The sequence below is a fragment of the Alexandromys fortis genome, unplaced genomic scaffold (assembly GCF_014885135.2).
Source record: "Alexandromys fortis isolate MF-2015 unplaced genomic scaffold, M_Fortis_MF-2015_v1.1 scaffold_6, whole genome shotgun sequence".
NCBI lineage: Eukaryota > Metazoa > Chordata > Mammalia > Rodentia > Cricetidae > Alexandromys > Alexandromys fortis.
The window spans coordinates 21989613-22004597 of NW_026067902.1; the positions used below are offsets into that span (position 1 = coordinate 21989613).

General features: G+C 43.6%; 1 protein-coding gene across 2 annotated transcripts; it reads right to left on the minus strand.

The window, feature by feature from the left end:
• Positions 1–544: 544 nt before the first annotated feature.
• Tmco5a (transmembrane and coiled-coil domains 5A) lies at positions 545–14154 on the minus strand. 2 transcript variants are annotated; one of them, XM_050134473.1, is made up of 11 exons: positions 14120–14154; positions 13084–13233; positions 12548–12671; positions 11048–11098; positions 10295–10366; positions 6820–6876; positions 6292–6351; positions 5807–5871; positions 4791–4848; positions 2675–2715; positions 545–743 (listed from the first exon to the last, which is right to left on the minus strand). In XM_050134473.1, the coding sequence occupies exons 1-11, from the start codon at positions 14152–14154 to the stop codon at positions 545–547; spliced, it is 912 nt and encodes a 303-aa protein (XP_049990430.1). The 2 variants fall into 2 exon arrangements, with proteins under 2 accessions (XP_049990430.1, XP_049990431.1); XM_050134474.1 differs by lacking the exon at positions 6292–6351.
• Positions 14155–14985: the final 831 nt, after the last annotated feature.

The window sequence follows — 14985 nt, forward strand, 5'->3', positions numbered from 1 at the left end:
TATTATTATTATTCTGGAGAGAGGACTTTCCTATAGTGCCTCTGCTCACCTCGAGCTCCTGGTCTTCCTGCCCTGTCCCTGAGTATCCGATGGGACAGGCGGGACAGCCCAGCCCAGCCTGTTGATGGATATATACCTTCTAGGTCAGTTGACACTGCTTTTGATTCTGATAGAAGATCAACTCTGAGTCATGTATTGTGTGGGGGTCTTCTGCATTTCAGGGATACCGGTCATTAGATTTTGGAGATTCACAGAACTCATTAGTCAGTTCTAACTTTACAAGTATCTATAGAATTTTGAAATTAGCCAGGTTTATCAGCACGGTGTACCGTTCGTTCGTTTTATCCACTCATCCAGAGACTCATTGACAGAGTTCTTTACTGGGCAAGGCTAATCTTGAAAAAGTAACACGGAGACAAACGATCACCAAGTAGGCCAGCACCAGGGGGAGAACTGAGGAAAACCTCTACCCTCCACAATTTCGCCACCTCCCGTCTCCAAGCCTGAGTCCCTCTTGCCTTCTGCTGCCTACGGACACTTGGGATCAGTGCGGTAACATGTCTCCTGTCTCAAGTGTGAGGGACGGGAAGAGGAAGCACCGCAGCTTCCACAAGACGTCCCTGCTCAGGATCTTGGGCAGCGCGTTGATGAGGAGGTCGGGGTTTATAAAGCTTAAATGGAAGATCAGGTAACCCAGCAGTCTGATGAAAAACAGCGTGGTAAACAAGAGGGGGCGGAAAACGCTGAAAGAGAAATCCCAGAAACTGTTAATTGGGGGTTACGAAACCCGGGACAGAATAGAAACGCAGACCCGAGAGTCTCTGACATCTCCACACACCGCCGTCATTCCCTAACACTCCCTTTGCCTACTCAGTTATTCTTCCCATACACTCTTTTTTATTTTCGTTGTGCCGTTTATGGCCATGAGACTTCATTTTGTTCCCTTAGCTTTTTTTTTCCAATTATTTTCCAAAGTAGTCAGCTGCCTCTAAGCATGTATGTCTGTGGGCTCCCAACTCCGCCAACACAATTTTATCAGATGCTTAGATTTTGCCAGTCAACAGTTATAAAATAAGAACTCATTTGGCCTCAATTCACATTTCCATGATGAACACTGAAGCTGAACAGCAGTCCCTAGGCGAGTTGGTCTCACGTGTTTCCCTCCTCTTGCCCATTTACCTCTTAGGTAGGTAGTTTGTGCTTGTTGACTCACAGGAACTCTTTATGTCTTGTGGCTGTAGACACCTTTCCATCGTTTGTAATGATCTACACTCGCCCACCTTTATAACGTCCTCTGATTCTCAGGTATCAGAGAACAAATACTCTTAATTTTAATAGGAGCTTGTCTGTCAACCCTTTATTTAACTAGAATCAATGTTTAAGTGTGATGGCATATGTCTGTAGCCCCGGCACTTGGGAGGTGAGGCAGGAAGGTTGTGAATTGGAGATCAGCAGAGGGAACTCCTGTTTCAAAAGGCTAAACAGAAAAACAAAAGGAAGTCTAGAGAGGTACTCCCATTTTTCTATTCAAAGTCCTTGCAGGTTTTCTAAATATCTGCAAGCTCATTCTTAGTTAGCCCTTCATACATGTACTGTAGTGTGGGGGACCTAATGGGTCATTGCTAAGGAATTAAACGTGCATGTGCTGCATGTACTTCATGCATGTACTGCATGCATGCCCTTCATACATGTACTGCAGTGTGTGGTCACTGCTAAGGAATTAAACATAGCAGCAACAGAGTGAACCATGCTGGGCTTTGGTGTTATGGCTCAGAGGGCGGCCTGGGGTTCTGGAAGCACTCTGCTCATTGTTGCAGGGATGTCCTAGCTAGGGACACAGGAACATGTAATACTTCATGTATGTGGTAGGAAAGTGTGTTCTCTTTAAGCAAACTTCCCAGGCGATCGGAGTTGACTTTTAAGTACCAATAATTTTAACTGTCCTGATGAGACGCTTTGTAAACCATATTTCACACCACTTTGAATATGTTTCTTTATGTCTTCTTAAGTGGATCACATGGGACAATATTTGGCCTTTTCCCGCACGTGGAGAGGGCTTACTGAATACTAATTGTCCCTTGCTGTCACGGTGTTTCCCTCAGGACTAACATGTACTCAGGTGTTCAATCTGGAATCCCTGTTCATTGAAAAAGTTTGAGAATTGTATTCTGTGCTGGACACCATTAGGGGTTTCTTTCCCCGGATGTTTCCTGTTTAATAGGTCTGCTGTTAGACAGTGGTGCAATTCCATCCAGGGGTTCGGTCCCCCCACTTCCTGTCTATCTATCATAGCTACCGGGAAACTGTGCAACAAGCTACTTCAAACCACAAAAGGGAGTCAGGGAGTAAATGTGAGAGCTCCTGCATCTTGGTTGAGAGTGAAGACTTCTGGTCCTCACCACAGCTAAGCTGCTAACTTCTGACACTGCAGAGCTGAGTTCATCAGTCGCCTCTGGGTCACAAGTCTCCTAGCATTAGAACTGCGGCACACAGCCAGTGACACTAGTCTGCCGATGTGTGTGTTGGCACGCATGTGTGCACGCATGTGTGTATGTGTGTGTGTGTGTGCATACATGTGTGTATCAGGTTTTCCTTGTTTATATTTTGCGCTATGCCAGCATAGATCCTGGCGCCTCAGCTTTTCAGGAAGTTTACTGGAAGAGGCCTGGCTTACCTTTTACTGAATCTTAAAGCCTTTTTGGCGATGGAGCCACCCTGGAAGAAACACCAACAGTAAGTAAGCAATTTCTGGGAGTGGCCAGATAACATTAGTGACCAGCAGTTGAATGTTTTATTTACATAAATTTTACAAATTCTTGATTTACACACAAACACATGTAATTTTCAAAGATTAAAGTTACTTTGTAAAGACTTATTTTATTTCTTTTTAAACTTCTGTCTGTCTGTCTATGTGTGGATGTGTGTATGGAGGTTTGGGTGTTCATGGAGGCCAGAAGATGTGTCAAAGCCCCTAGAGCTTGGCCTTCCAGATAATTGTGAACTGAATGACTTGGGTGGGTGCTAAGAACTGAACCTGGGTCCTCTGCAAGGACGGAAAGCTGAGCCATCTTTTCAGCCTTGGTTTTTACACACACACACACACACACACACACACACACACTCACACACACGAGACTGATATAAACTAGAGAAAGATAATTATTAATGAGGAAATATTATAGCAGTTAAATGACCTACAAACTGGGCCCTCTGAGTCCACATTTCCAGCTCTTTAAATTGCTCATTTGTCTTCTACTTAGCCAAGGGGAATTTTTAGGCCATGGGAATCATACAGACATGTCCTAAGAGAGAAGTTTCAAAAAGAGTAATCTCAAAATGAGGCTGTTTGGATTTCTTTCTTTTCTTTCTTCTTTCTTTTCTTTTTCCTTTTTTGATTTTTTCCTTCTATTTTCTTTTATTTTTCTTTTTGGAGACAAAGTTTCTCTGCCCTAGCTGTCCTGGAACTTCCTCTGTATACCAGGCTGGCCTCAAACTCACAGAGATCCACCTGCTTCTGCCTCCTAAGTGCTGGGATTAAAAGTATGCGCCACCACTTGCCTGGCTGGATTTCTTTGATATCTCTCTTCCAAAATATTTTCTCAGCTCTTTTATTACCTTTATAAAGTCTCTTTGATATCAAGAGTAAGAGAAGTTCTGCCCACATTTTGAAGCCAATAGAACTGGAATCAGAAACTGGAAATGGGTTCTGTAGCTTAAGGGTGCTCAGGGCACCTACCCCTTGGGCAACCTTTCTTGCGTGAAGCAATTTAAACATCACTGGCCAGTGGGCCCTCATGGGATTATATGGGCTTTGGGAAGACAAATCTGTTTTTCTCTGATTGTTGCTAGAAAAGCATCCATCGATGGACTTCTGAGATTGCATAGGACATGCGAGCGTGGTTCAATAGAAACAAGTATCTGGCGAATCCCAGGACCGTAGTAATAGTCTCTCTTATGGAAAGAGATGGCCTTTTGTTTCTGAGATTCAAAACCAAACAAATGGCACTGAGTTCAATACCCAGCAACTGCATGGTGGTTCACAACCGTCTATAGTAGGTTCTGATGCCCTCTTCTGGCCTGCAGGTGTTTATGCAGATAGAGCACGCATATACATGAAATAAATAAATCTTAAAATGAACAAACAAACAAAGCCCCATTTATCTTGACTACATGAAAACTTCATTGGTTGTCAACCTTGGCCTTAAGGCCAGTGTAACCCAGTGTGCCTGTTGGCGGGAGACAGCAAGAAGGCTAAAAGGACTGGTAACCTCCTTCCAAAAAGGTCTACTATTTCAGACCAGGCTTGGCCTGTGAGCTGGTGACTTCATGATGTTGACTACGAGCAGACACTGAAGTGGGACATACACAAGTCAGACTTCCTGTGTTTTAACTTGCAGAACTACTCCAGCTACATGCTGTTAGACCCCTGGTGCCCTGTGTTGTGGGAGATTCAAGACTGTGCTGGGAGGCACAGAAGATCATTTTGTGATTACAGGAGAGAAAGGGTGTGTGTTGTGTCTCTTCCTCTATACAGTAGTTCATGTTCCGTTAATGGTTCTTCCAGCTTTCGAACGGAACTCTTTGGTCTTAGGTTAGCTTTTGAGACTCTGTCTTTTGAGTGGGTAAATCGGGAACAGGCAATTGCTCTTTTGCATCTTGGTTGGGGGTGGGTAGAGTTGGAAATGTTTGCAAAGGGTCGCGAGAAAACTGGGCATCTATTTGGTGACCCACGGTTTCTAGAAACGCCCTTGGTAGGCGAAGGCACTGAGCAGAAGGAGCGGAATTCTTACCTTATGAGCTAGGCGGTTAGTCTTTTCTCTCGCAGAATCCATGCTTAATACTTTTGATCTAGAAAGAAAAGGAACCACAAAAGAGATTGAGCAAAGTATTCAAATATTCATAACATAGAGGACGGTTATGTAAAAGGCGCCTTATCCCATAGTGTCACCATGACCTATAGTTGTTTAAATAAATTTGAACAGAAAGCCAGCTCCTTGAACATGTTACCCATTTCCAAGTACTCAGAAGTCAGTCAGTGGTGGATAGAGGCCTCCAATAGGAGGCATAGAAAGATCTACCAAAAACTCTGTTCCAAGTCCCAGTCTAATGTCCAGCAAGCATCTAAAAAGACCAGAGGGTTTTCTTCAGGATCAAGAGCCTGCATGTCCTAGGACCTGGCTTCTGGAAGGAAATGCTGCCATTTGTAAGTGGCCAACTTAGAGCATTAAGCAGTTTTGGCTTCCTGTTGTTGAGTCAAAGACTCTCTGGAAATTTAATAAACAGAAATGCATATTCATTAAGACTAGCACCCAGAGAGGGTGAAGGGATGGAGGCAAGGCTCGTTGTTTTGATTCTGTGACCTGAGTAGGAGGGCAAGAGCCTTATCCTTTCTAGTTTTTAGTGTTCAGTGCTCGGTAGAGTTCTAAGCTTTGGAACACATCTCGTCAGTGTCTCCAGGGGTATAACTCAAGACTCTATCATGACTGTGATTTTATAGTCAGAAGTGAGGAAGCTGATGGTTTGAAGTTCATCCTGTGACCAGTAAGGACTACCCCAAGTACCAAGGATTTCAGCCACCAGCCCTTTTTAAAATGCATGCTTATGCTCTTAATATTAACTCAAATGATAGTGTAACTGTGGGATAAAGTCATGAAGACATTTTCTGTAGTCTTTCAAGACTGTGATTCTAATGAGAGCACAAAAGGAGGGGCTCCTCCCGTTCTAGAGGGGACCTGGGCAGAGTTGACTCTGACTCAGCTGAGAAGGGGTTACCACCAAACCAGCGTGTCCCTCCGTCAATGCTCACACTTCTCTTTCAAGGAATCCGGTCTCTAGCTCTTCTTCTATTCTCTTTAGTGCTTCCTGGTACTTCTTTAAAGAGAATTGAAGGGAGCCACAGTTACTATTTGGGCGCTTAACGATTTTTCTAAACATACAAGCACTTTTCACCAGACTATACAATGAGTACTTGGTATTCCCACAGCCACGCAACCCACCACCTTCTCTCCCCTTACTCCTCAGTGGTGGATAGGTTCCCAAGAGTAACTGGGGTGAGACACGGAGACACGCTTGTTATTAATTTAAGGACACAGACACTGAGATGGCCTATCAGCAGTTACCAAGAATCAAGGAGCAATAGGCTGATATATGCCAGGGATTGATGACCATACAGTTTCTTCCTGGTACCATATTGACATTTTTTTTCTAGGTAATTATTCCTTGGGCAGCCTGGCTCCATTTCATCCTGCCCATGAACAATCCCTTTGCTGTCCCTTGCATGAGAAGCTGTACCTTTATGCAGAGAGCTTGATCTTCGCAGAGCTGAGACACAAACATATAGTCTTCCATTATCTGGAAACCAAAGTGGAATCTTAAAGTTTTCTCAGTTTACTGCGGTGAGAGAAATACCTATGTCCCCCCCTACCCAGTTTCTAGGCACACAATGTAAACTTTTGCTGCATGTATTAATTCATTTCATTTTTGAGCACAAATAAACCATATTTTATAGTCCAAAAGGGAATTATTTCAGGAGATTTGGAAAAGAAGGATATACAAGTATGTGTTAGACACAGGTGTTGGGGTATGTTCTGTAAAAATGTTCAATTGAAGAAAACATAGAGGATTGGGTTTATCTTCTTAAAAACAAACAAACAAACCAACCAACTACTGTTTAGACCCATTCTGGTCCTGAGTCTGGAAGCTGATGAATCATCAGTCTTTTGAGGGACACACTAGGTTGCTCTGTGTGTGTGTGTGTGTGTGTGTGTGTGTGTGTTATGTTTCTCCTTCTTGAAAAGAACTTTGAAGTCCTGCTCTTACCTTGCCAAGTTCCTTTTCTTGGTCTTCACAAGAAGATTCCAACTGTTGTAACTTGACCTGTTGAAAGAAAAGGATCAAAAGCCTCTTGACGCATCCGTTTACCATCGATGGGGGCCTTACAGCATCCAGAGCTTTGTGGCTGAACAGAATGTGGCTCTGCACGAAGGCTTAATCTTTTAATTTTGCCTCTGAATTATATAGTTTTAAAATGATTTTTCTCAAAAATTATGAGACCTGAAGAACTCCCCCCCCCCCTTTTTTGGAGACAGCATTTCTCTGTGTAAGCCTGGCTGTCCTCAAACTAGCTCTGCAGTTAGTTTGGTCCAGGACTTTTGCTCGGTATTTTATCCCTCACTATATTCTTTCTGTAGTATGTATAATAAAAACCTAGAGAGAGAGAGAGATTGGGGTTCAAGCTGAAGATCAGAAAAGCAAAGCAACCAAGCCACTAGAGAGCTCTTACTTTTGAAATCTTCAGACAGAAAAGAGAGCCAGTTCCCGTCTCATCTGCCTTCCTAGTGCTGGTATTAAAGGTGTGCATCACCACCACCCGCCCTCTTTGGCTAACTAATGTGGCTGCTGGGATTAAAGGTGTGTGCCACCACTGCCTGGCCTGTATGACTGACTAGTGTGACTAGTTTTGCACTCTAATCTTCAGCTTTATTTATTAAAATACAAATAAAATATCACTATATTTTCTTCCCTGTTTTATCTCCTTAACTATTTGGAGAACACGCTCTTTTTTTTTAAAAATTTATTTATTGTGTATACAGTGTTCTGCCTGCATATATGCCTGCAGGCCAGAAGAGGGGACCAGATCTCATTACAGATGGTTGTGAGCCACCATGTGGTAGCTGGGAATTGAACTGAGGACCTTTGAAAGAGCAGTCAATGCTCTTAACCTCTGAGCCATCTCTCCAGCCCTGGAGAACACTCTTTTATATTGGCCACTATAATAAACTCACTCACTCACTCACTCACTCACTCACTCACTCACTCACTCACTCACTCTCTCTATGGAGAGCAAAGATTTGTAAGCCCTTTGTCTCCATGAGGAGCTTTCAGTATAGTTGGGGACATAACAAAAACCTCATTACTATAATGGTCTGTGTAAGAAAAGGCACTAAAACCAGAACGTGAGCAGCGGTGTGTTAGAGGTGTGGGAGGGTGATATGAGAGAGGGGTGGCGGGAAAGGCCTCTGTAGTGAGATGACGCTTGAGGGGAGGAGGCCTACATAATCAATCTTAGGCTGATAGATAGTTGGAAGAAATGTGTTTTATGGGGAAGTTATTGCGAAGGCTAAGGTCAGGAAGTAGGTGCACATTTGGTGATCGTGAACAGGTAGATGAGTATGGTAGATAGAACAGGTAGGAAAGGCGTGGCTAAGGCCTAAATTAATGGTCCTTGTAGCTTCTAGAAGAACTTATAGAACCCCTTGTGACCCCTTTGGGGGTGTCGAATGACCCTTTCATAATATAAATACCATCTGCGTATTAGGTATTTATATTATGATTCATGATAATACGGTTATGAAACAGCAACAACATAATTCAATGGTTAAGGTCACCACAATGTGAGGAACTGTATTCAGGAGTCAAGAGTATTAGGAAGGTTGAGAAACATTTCCATAGAGTTCCGAAGGAGTTGTCTAGGTTGTATTATAGGACCCTGGAGCTCGTAGATGGAGCTTGGATGTTCATTCTGATTGCAGCGTGAATCTGGGGAGTGGGCGGGGAACAAAGTCAGTTTGTTATTTGAAAAAAAAAAAAACAATTCTCTCCTGGTATAGAAAATGGATGGTTTAGGAGTAAAATGAGAAGCCAGGAGAATAGTGACGGAGGCTATTTAAACTGCCCGTGTCCTGGTGACTTTAGAAGCAGGGAGTAACAGGATGACAGAGGGAGAGGAGGGTTTGCATTTGGGGTATGTGTTGGAGGCAGAGCAGAATTGCCACACTTCTATACTTGGCTTTATTTTCCTTCTTCCAATCAGATGCTGTGATTTGACACCTGCGCTCTGCACAGTTACTTCTCCCTGCAGCTAAGGACACCAAGGCCAGTCATTCAGACACCCCGAGAGCTATTCTTTCAGGCCAGGGGTATGCATCATAAGGTTGGGGAGCAGATACCTCCTTCAGCGGCTGGCCCGAGTCCTACCATGCCAGGGGAAAAAAAGCAAAAGCTATGCTGTGCATCACGCAATAATTAAACCAGAATGCCCCGGAACAGACGGCTCCCAGGCCTAGTGACCTTCTATAACAAAGGTGGCGGTAGTTCTTACAAAGGCTGAGATGCTGACAGCCGCCATCGCCAGACCCCATGTGTTTCCTATTGGTTATGGCTGGGTTACCTGCAGTAAAACTTGTTCTGCAAAAGGAAGGGTCTCTGGAGAATACCGATCTGTTGACTGCTTAGACAGCAAGCACAGTCAGGGTCTTTTTTTTTTTTTTTTCCCCCTTTCTGGTCTTATCTCCAACTTCTTCCTGATGCAGCCTCAGACCCACCATTTCCTTCTTCCCTAGATATTTCCTACAGGAGCACAATCAAGCGGGTTTGCTTGCTGGCTTTGGACTGCCTGTGTGTGTGGCCCCCAGTGGCCTCTGGTACTAAACTGGTCAGCAGAAGATGGGATATGGATTCTATATCCTTCCTCTCTGTTTGTTATCTTCAACATCTCCATTTCTTCAGAGGCTTCAAATAGTGTTGGTTTTTGAATGCATAGGGAAGTTGGATTAGGACAAAGATGTGATTCTGGAAAAAAATGTCAAGAGAATTTTATCTGCTTTCTCAGTAAAAAAAAAGTCTCCAACTCTTGTACTTTTGATTAGATAACTTGTGGTTGGTTTTGGGTCCTTAGATCTGGGACATAATTAGAGAAATGCTTCACATTCACGATGTGTTTATAAAATGAGATCATTAAATAATTTAGGGTCTAATGAACGAACCCTTTTTGGATCGCAATAAATAAATATATCTTATTTGACCTTCAGATGACAATTACTGATCCTAGGTCTGCCTCTATGCATAACTTCAGGCAGACTTCTAAGTAACAACTTTAGAATTGCTAGATAACTCTGTGAGCATTCAGATAGCAGAAGGAGGAAAGAATCTTCCATATGCACCATCTCATCTGTCCTCAAGCTGAGACTGCGAGAGAGCGATGAAACAGCCTAACTACATGCTTAGATTAAGTACTGGAGCCAGCGTTTAGATGGGGGACTTCACTCCCTCAATAGTTTGAACTCATATATGCTCTGTTCTTCCAGACTGAAGACAGAATAGAATCTTCTGCAGAGAGAAACTCTTGAGTAAAGGCCGAGGAAAGAGACGAAGACCTCAGTGGCTCTGGCTATGTCAAGTCGGATACAGGCCAAAGAAAAGAGAATTTGCAGCGTCTGCAATGATTGTGTCCAACTGGCCAGCTGTTTTCCTGGCCATGCGGTCCACACTCACTTTCAGTTGCCTTGGCACTTACCTTGGACTCTTCTTGGGTTATTTTTGGATCATCTTGTTCACACTTGACTATCTTTTGTGATTTCCATGCAAGCTACAGTTTCAAATGAAAAAAGAAACACATTTCAAATATGGACATAAATGCAACAACTGATACTCATAAAAATAATCCGAGAGGAAAGGTATTCTCTGGTGTGTATGGGTAAGAGTCAGGGCTATGTGAAAACTTCAAGGACATGATCTTTGGAAGATCCTCGATGTCCTATGTAGCCAGCTTTATTCTACGTGTGTCTTCTTGTCATGTGACCTACTCAGGGCAAGCAAGTACTTCTTTCTAGCCCCAATTCAAGTTGGGCTACACAGGGTTTCAGGGTGGCTCAGAGTGGGTATCAGTTCTCTGTAATATGAAGAGGGCGGAAGAGGAGATCTTTGGGGGTTAAGGGTAGTTGTGTGTGAGCTACAGTCTCAGATGAAGGTACAATTAACTTCTCGTTAAGGTCCTGGCTAAGCACTTCAACGGAGTATCTATTAGAATCTGTTGCCTTGTGACAGAAAGGAGAACTAGTGAGATCATTAAACACCTCATCCACTGATCCTTCCACTCCACGTTTACAGAAATATTCACGGCTTTTTGACTTGAGCCTTAAGCTCAGGAGAGTGGGTCCGAGAGTGGGATCCATGCCAAGCTGAAGCCTTTTTTGACACTTTCCTTATCTTGCCTCTTTGGGAATAACAATGCTGTAGAGACACTGAGGACCACAGAGCCCCATCCTACCTTCCGCTGAAGTTCTGAGATGCTGTGGACCAGAGCCTCATTCTTCCTCTCCTGGAGAGAGAAAGGACCAGAGTGTGAGTCTGAGTCACAGTAACACATTGTTTACTGCTATTCGGTTGGTATTCCCATTTCATCAAGCAGTGTTTCCTTGCACAAGTTTGGGCTTATTTGAACAACGTAAGTTGTAAGGAGATCTTGGAATCAAATCACAGGTGAAATAATCAGAAGCATACAAAGGATATAGATATGTATGGTCCCAGTACTAAATATTACCCAAGAAACCCTACTCTTCCCAATTCCCTCCCAGGCACGGACATAGTCTTTCTATGCAAAAAGAATTGCTTAAAAGCCTCCTCCCTGAGGACTAGGTTTCGTGGTACCAGAAGGCTCCATGGAAGCTTCCAAATGAGGGAGGCAACCAACAGTCTATCCATCTGTGCCTCCTGTGAATCATAACACCAATCAGCAGGGCAGGATAGCTCCAAAGGTGCAGTCGTGATACTTACACCTTGGCGGTAGCTCTCTAATTGGACTCAAGACTTGCTCAGCCAAAGGGAAATCACACCAGGTACAGAAACCTAGCAAAATACCCAGGGCTAGTGAAGGCATGGATCTTGAGAGAGAGTTGAACACTTCTCTGCAAAACCAGCACGATCATCTTCTAAATGTTTGTCTTTCTGCCCACAGACAAGTGTAGTCCTCGCCCTAAATCAAGGAAGCCTCTCTACGAAACAGACGGAGGGCATTACAAAACAACAACAACCAAAACCCACCAAAATGCAGAAGTTTGAACCTAGTCCCATCTGATATATCTTTAATACAATTCCTGCACCTAAGGCTCGGGGATCTTGTCAAGAAGGAGGAGCAAAAATTTTAATAGCCAGAAGAACAAGAATGTTTTTGTGAGGTTGTGTCTTTTAGAGATGTCAGAAGTTACACACATAACATCTCAACAACATGGATATCTAAATATGACTTGAAGGGGGATGACACCAAGAGTCACACTGATGTCAATGAGGCCCTCGACCCTACACAATGGTACAGTCTGCTAAGAAATACTGGAGAGAAACAGTTTCACCCAGAAAAGAGCACACTGATTAGTCATCCAATACCAAATGGTCTGCCTTGAAAAAATGCATCCAAGTAACGAGATACGTACTGAGCAGTTATATTTATGTATTTAGTAATATCCACACACATATATATGTGACAACAATTATGAAAAGAGCACAGAGTGGAATATATGTGAGGGCTGGAAGGGAGGGAAGAGGGAAATGATGTAATTATAATTTAAAGAAACATTGACAAAAGAAGGAAAATATGCTAATTATATGCTTATATTGACTTTATATTGAAATGGTATTTCAGCTATGTGGGATTAAAGACCTCATCAAGTTAGGATTTAAAAAGACTAGCTTAGCTGAAGGGGGGGCCATGCTCTACGGTGCACATATGGCCAGGATGACGTCATGGACTCGCTTTCTCCAGTGTCATGCTCACAAGTCTGGCTGTTTCCTCCTCCAGCTCCTGCAGAACCCGTTCTCTTTCCATCACAGCGTAGTTTTCCTTCTCCCAGTCCTCATCTTCGGCAGGGTCTCTAGTCTGGGTGATCTCACTCTCCAGCCTGGATGACGCAAGGGGAAACCGGAAGGAATCGTGATGGACAGGTTCAGAAGGGGTAAAATTTGGGGTTGACGACTACATGGGCATCTCAGGTTGGAAACACTTCTCTCCCAGGTCCACAGATTCAGGCCATTTCCAAGTCATAAAAAAAAGAACAACCTTTTACCAGGCCAAACACTCCAGTGTTCAACTCAAGGAAAGCTCTGCCTAGTTTTTTAAGTAAGTGCATTTTTAAGCTTGCTGTGTCTAAATGCCCTAGCCAGGGGGAACCGTCACGGAGTGAAGGATGGTTGTTTGCTACATGGGATAGAGTTCTCTACAGAAAGTAGAGAAGTTGAGGATTTTTTTCCTCCTCCTGTCGCCACCCCCCTTCTTTCAGGTTGAGAACTTCCATCCTGAAACTTTAGACTCACCTCTGGATTTCATTTTCTTTTTCTTGTATTTTGAGAAGAAGTTCCTGGTTGGCCTCATCAATTCTCTGCATATCCCTTTCAAGGTCCATGTTCAAACTGATAATGTTCTTCTTGGATTGGGCCAATCTTAAGATTTCCATCTTTTCTGACCTATAGGCACAGCCCCCCAAATGAACAAGGGTTGGTTGTCTCAAGAGCAAAAACCCACCAGGTTAGGTAGGCTCTCTAGAAGATAGGTAATTCATCCGCTGTGAACATGCATACTTCTTAATCACACCCTAAACTGTCTCAGTAATTCTCAACCCAGCGAGGGCCATCTTGAGATGCACCTCCATTCTGATTTCAAGAGAAGCTTCACTTCCTTAAATAGCCCCGTGCTGAAGAGAATGAGGTTTCCCATGGCAACCTTTTCCTAAATTGTTCTCGAAACATGCTTATGCAATACACTTTTATTGACTATTTTTATCTAGGCACCTGCTGCATCACTTCTGAGTGAGTCTGCTTTATTCAGAGATAGAAGTTTCTACTACCATACTAGGGCTTCTCTCCTTCCACCCATGGTTCCCCTTCTCTTTGATTTCGGATTATAATGTTTGAGATTCTCATACGAGGGCCATTTCAGTGACTACATACTTATATTCCAGGAATGTCATTCAAGAGCACAGATGTCTGTTTTGAAAATAACAACTGAATGAAATGATAACTTTAGGAAGAGTACCGAAGTCAAGGGAGGCTCACACTGAACTTTTACTAGCCTGGGAAAGATTTCATTGACTTGTCTTTGGAGTTCTTAATTGGGAATAGGGTAGTATGGCCCAAGGATTTTGTTTTGAGAGACATGAAGCACGACATTGGAAAATATCATGGCTCAGGTGGGGAATTTATAGTGGTGACCACTCCTACAGGGAGTGGAATGCTTGGGAGATGGGTTGAGGGGGGAGGAGGGAGAGGCGGCTGGAAGATTAGAGAAGGTATGGCCAGCGACCTGCCTCACACCTGATGCCTGGATGCAGCCTTTGTAGTCTCTGTTACTTACTCATAATCTAGCTGATTTTCCTTCTGTTCTTCCATTGTAGACGCCTGAAATATTAGCAGAGATGTGGTTATGGACTGCAGAAATGGGCCCATCAATCTCCCAAATAGAAAGTCAGTGAACTGGTTCTCTCCCTTCAGAGCCCCTTGGCTGGATATGACAAAACCCTCAGCTTTTTCTGCTCCTCCTCTGACTCTGCATCAGGAAGTGAGTGTGCAGAGAGCCACTGGAAAATTCCATAAGCTGTCTCGCAAGCAAACACACCTAGAGGCTGTTTGCCATAATAATGCGAGTTGGAAACCTAGACAAAATACTAGGAAGAAACAGAGGTACTAAGTTTTTCTCAAGTCGTCTTTCTTTCTGACCTGCAGCTTTCTTAAAGGTCTTAGGGTACAGATGTAGGGACATCGCTGCCCTGGAAAGTTATGGGCTGTTCTCTAGTTCTCTAGCCCCTGGTCACTGCAAACTGGGTGGGAAGTGTGTCAATGCCGATCAGGGATGAGAAAAGGAAGGGGAAGGCAACTCCCTCTCTGCCCTCTAGCTGCTTCCCCAAACTTTACCTCCCTTCTATTGATGTGCTGTGGCTTCCTAATCCTGCCCTAGTCAATTAGCTTCTGGAAGACTCTCATCTCTTTCCAGTGGAACCAGAATTTCACAACCTTCCATGGGGTTTATGACTCCACAATTGACATAGGATGGTCAGGGTGCCATGTCACAGTGGTGCTGATAACAGCCTCTTGTTAATCTTTAAGAAGTCAGAACCTCTATAGATGTGTGGGCTCTGTGGCTAAGTCTGCCCTAAGCAGGGACAATCTTCAGGGAATCATCTTTCTAGAAAGTATGAGGGGGACAGCCTTTCTAATCATGTC

Excerpts from the sequence above, each read along its gene's own strand:
- Tmco5a (XM_050134473.1), bottom strand. The coding sequence starts at position 14,154 with ATGGAAGAACAGAAGGAAAATCAGCTAGATTATGA. Across the intron at positions 11,099-12,547 it reads AGGAGGAAACAGCCAGACTT|GAGAGGAAGAATGAGGCTCT; the intron begins GTGAGCATGACA and ends TTCTCTCTCCAG. Across the intron at positions 10,367-11,047 it reads TCTCAGAACTTCAGCGGAAG|CTTGCATGGAAATCACAAAA; the intron begins GTAGGATGGGGC and ends TTGAAACTGTAG.